Raw genomic sequence first — 4,416 nt, forward strand, 5'->3', positions numbered from 1 at the left:
ATACACGCCAGGGAGCGGACTACCAGTGGGAAACCATCGGAGTCAATACATTCTACAATGGTGCAGGGAAAGACAGCCACCATCAACCTGTCCGGGGAGAGCAAAGACACTGCAGCCAGCTGCGGGACCCGTCCATCCAGCCGTTTGGTTTACCAGAGACTCTGTGAATCTGTGCCTGAGTGAGTACAACAGTGCCATCCGGCACCGCGCCGCGTTGCCCCTGCAACCCTGCACCCCAGCCTTCCTGCCTCCCCGTACCGCCACCGGGCCCCGGGATCACCAACCCCTTCCCACGGAGGGGGAACCAACATCCTAGCTGCTCCCTGCCATCGCTCCCGGCATCCCCGTCACCAGCAGCAGTGGTGTCCATTATCACCACGACCCGTGGGTGGCGTCACAAACTATCTCCCCAAACAAGCCACCCCCTTTTCACTCGTGGTCGAGGAGCGCTGCTCGAGTCCCCGGGTCCGGCTCACCGCTTGAGCCACCGAGCAGCAGCAGCCCCGGACCAGAGCGTAGCGAGCGCAGCCCCTCCGCCCGCGACAGTTCCACGACTGATCAGTCGGGCGGCGGATGCAACGCAAGGGCATCAGTCACAATCCAATCCGCCGCTCATACAAGTCTATGGGAACAATGGAATCCGCCAAATGGATTGTGTTGCTCATCAGAGCGGCGGATTGTGACTGATCATAAACAATGGAAATGTGGACCTAGTCTAAGTTAAAAAAAAACCCTCATCGAATACTCGTGTGCACATGACCTAAAACCCTGCGAGTTTTTTTAGCGGTGAAAATGCGCAGCATCAAAAAAGTCACCAAAATCTCATCCTGGCCACACAGCTTTTTAACGTTTGCATCTTATCCAGGTCTGTACAGCTGCAAAATCAAGGCAGCAATCCCATGCAGAGATTTTCTCTTGCTGCTCCAATTGCCCTTTTAAGACAACCCCTCCTTCCTTGTCTTGGGGGTGTGAGCAGGGAGGAGATTGATGGCTGGGGATGCAGATTCATTATCATGTGAAGGGCTGGAGGAGGGAGAGAGATAGAGCAGACACGGAGGAGGTGCAGGGTGCATTTCTGGATTTGGATGACATCCCCTCCGCTCACCCAGGGGATCCCTCAGACCACACTCACCCTGGATGACCAGTGAAGATGGTAGCACCAGCGCTGTGCTGCAGACAGACAGACATGCACCTTGGGTGAGGCTGCCAGGGCCAGCTAGGCAGGGGACTCGTCTGCAGAGGTGGGATCCCAGTGTCTCTGGCCACACTGCTGACTGTCAGGGCCAGCTAGGCAGGGGACTCGTCTGCAGAGGTGGGATCCCAGTGTCTCTGGCCACACTGCTGACTGTCAGGGCCAGCTAGGCAGGGGACTCGTCTGCAGAGGTGGGATCCCAGTGTCTGGCCACGCTGCTGACGGTCAGGGCCAGCCAGGCAGGGGACTCGTCTGCAGAGGTGGGATCCCAGTGTCTCTGGCCACACTGCTGACGGTCAGGGCATGCATGGGCTGAGGATCGTCAGCGGGCACCACAGCAGGTGATCACCGTGTGCTGCTGCTGTGTCTGAGCCTCCAGACATGGGGAACATCTCCTCTAACATCTCCTCCTTCCAGTCCCTGCACATTGTCATGCTCGGCCTGGACTCAGCCGGGAAGACCACCGTATTGTACAGGCTGAAGTTTAATGAGTTTGTGAACACTGTGCCCACCATCGGCTTCAACACTGAAAGGATACGACTGAGCAATGGGGCAGCAAAGGGAATCAGCTGTCACTTCTGGGATGTGGGGGGTCAGGAGAAGCTGCGCCCCCTGTGGAAGTCTTACAGCCGATGTACAGACGGGATCATCTATGTGGTGGACTCTGTGGACTCGGATCGCCTGGAGGAGGCAAAGACTGAGCTGCACAAAGTGACTAAATTTGCAGAGAACCAAGGAACTCCTCTTCTGGTCATTGCTAATAAGCAGGATCTGCCCAAGTCCCTGGCAGTGGTTGAGATTGAGAGACAGCTGGCCCTGCAGGAACTGAGCCCATCTACCCCTTACCACGTCCAGCCGGCCTGTGCCATCATTGGAGAGGGGCTGACAGAAGGCATGGACAAACTCTATGAGATGATCCTCAAGAGGAGGAAGACCCTGAAGCAGAAGAAGAAGCAGCGGTAACACTGGGCAATTGACAGGATGCCCACCAAAGATGCCCACCATGATTATGGCCATGATCTGCTGCTGTTGGCTTGGCATTTCTACAAACTCCTTGCACTGTGTGACAAGGGGGAACCTGTTTACCCCAGATGCAGGGCAGGACCCTGCCATTAATCCCTTGTTTGCTGAAGGCAACCCCCCTTCATGTCATTGCTGAGCAATTCATGACCCCAAACCTCCAGAACCTCAAAGGGAGGTATAATAAAATGGTGTATGGAGCCCCAGACCTGGTGACAAGTGTCCTCTCTGACAGTGGACCACATATGATCAATCTGTATAATTTATCCGACCACCAAAAATAATGAAACTTGAAGTTTTTAAATGTTGACATTGTTATCTGTGGACATGTCCTGGTATCCCTGCCCCCTGTGGGGTGATGGTGGGTCTTCAGGGGGTTGGTGTCTTTCCTGTCTGGTCTGACAGCTGTGCCTGGTGTTCATTCTTTCCCCTTCCTTTCTACACACTGCACTGTTTCTCTTCATCATAGCCACAGGTTACAAATGTAACATTAATTTTGTGCTTCATTTCTGTATTTCAGTCTCAATGAATAGGGGGTTCAGGTTTAGGGGTGGGATCCACAGCTGGTGTCATCTGGTGCCCATTTCTACTGCATGAGATTAATATGTGAGATTCCTAGAATTGCCTGTCGTTCTCGTCTTTTCTAGCCTCCATATTATTTGCACTCCTTACTAAAAATGATTGTTGAATTTTAATTACTCCCTTGTTTGTCTGTTTTGTTGGTCTTTGTCTTGTCTTCGCATTTATTGTGGGTGATCCCTGAATATCGATGGAGATGGGGAGTAATTGGAAATAATGCACTTGTCTGTGTCTGCATAGATTGTTATATATTCGGTATTCAATACAAGATGTCTATACCTACACTAGCCCTTATAGGGGGAGTGTGGTATATATTTGTATATCTTTTTGCTTTAATGCCATGATTAAAATCAATCTGCCAGGTTTGAGATTCGAGCAAGAAGAGGATTTTTCCGTCTCTAATCATGAGCTATCCATAGCTGATGTATATGGAGATCAGGCACGACAGTGCAAGGATCCTCACCATGTCCGCATTGTAAGCCATGTTTGACTGTGCTACCATCTGCACAAATATCAATATTTATAAGTACTTTTGTATACAAACACATATGAATTGCTATATTTATCCACACAAATGTAACACAGACATATTCCTGAAAACAAACAGGAGAAATCCCATCCTCAGTATCATTCTTGAGTCATCATCCTCTATACATTTGCTTTGGGCTTTGCTCTGGGTAATGGACGCAGTGTGTTACTTGTGTCTGGACGAAGCTTGGTGGTCTGTCTGCCGCAGCAAGACTTGGCTTGGTCAAATTGTGTCTTTCATATTTGCTGTGTCTTCAGACCCTGTCCAGAAAGGCGTTGTCAGTGGTCTTCCCGTCTGTCCGCGGCCATATGTCCAGCTGCGTTTAGACTTTCAAGTGGTAAAGAAAATGTTTTATTTAGCAAGCTGAAAAAAATCACTGAGCCGCAAACCGATCCCTTGTCAGTTTTTAGAATATATGGTTTGTATAATATCTACTATACAGTAGTCATTTTTTTTATTTTTTTTACACATTTCTTTTCTAAATTATATTAAAAAAAAATCATGATTAATAATTTTATGTGCCGCCTGTGACGAAAATTACTAATGGATTCTAGAAAGGATAATGAATAGAACATTCAGTTTTAATGTATCTGTACAAGTTTCACAATACTAGATAAAGCACCTATTGTTTTTCCTAATATCCATGAGCCTCTCAGACACGTGGGGCTTTTCATGTGTCTATCAAGTATCATGATGGCAGGAATTATTAATGCATAGTGAGTGCTGCAACGGGGAATACTGTGATTTTTATTTTGGCATATTCTGAATATTTTTACCATTCTTTATTTATAACAGTAAGAACCTGAACTAGCATAGAAGACGCTCAATTTTATTTTTTTTTTTTGCATTTTCTACTCGCCTGGTTTTCTAAATATTGCTGTGGGGTTTCTACCTATGATTTCCACCACCTTTTTATAGCAGCTGTGCACTAGACAGGCATATATTTATTGTAGCCCATGCATTACAGCCTTGATTCCGGTATATTAAAATTGTGATTTCATATGGCTTTGCTCCTGCCTGGCAGCTTCTACCCCTCTTTGCTGTTAGCACGGTTCTTGCCTTCGACAGGTGTGTGATTGTTGATACGCTGCCTAAT

General features: G+C 48.3%; 1 protein-coding gene across 1 annotated transcript; it reads left to right on the plus strand.

The window, feature by feature from the left end:
- The first annotated feature begins 1,014 nt into the window (after window positions 1–1,014).
- On the plus strand, window positions 1,015–2,907 carry ARL4C (ARF like GTPase 4C). The gene has a single exon (XM_075317471.1). It carries the CDS (start codon window positions 1,574–1,576, stop codon window positions 2,153–2,155), a length of 582 nt encoding a protein of 193 aa, XP_075173586.1. The 5' UTR covers window positions 1,015–1,573; the 3' UTR covers window positions 2,156–2,907.
- Window positions 2,908–4,416: the final 1,509 nt, after the last annotated feature.

Source organism: Anomaloglossus baeobatrachus, chromosome 7, assembly GCF_048569485.1.
Source record: "Anomaloglossus baeobatrachus isolate aAnoBae1 chromosome 7, aAnoBae1.hap1, whole genome shotgun sequence".
Classification (NCBI taxonomy): domain Eukaryota; kingdom Metazoa; phylum Chordata; class Amphibia; order Anura; family Aromobatidae; genus Anomaloglossus; species Anomaloglossus baeobatrachus.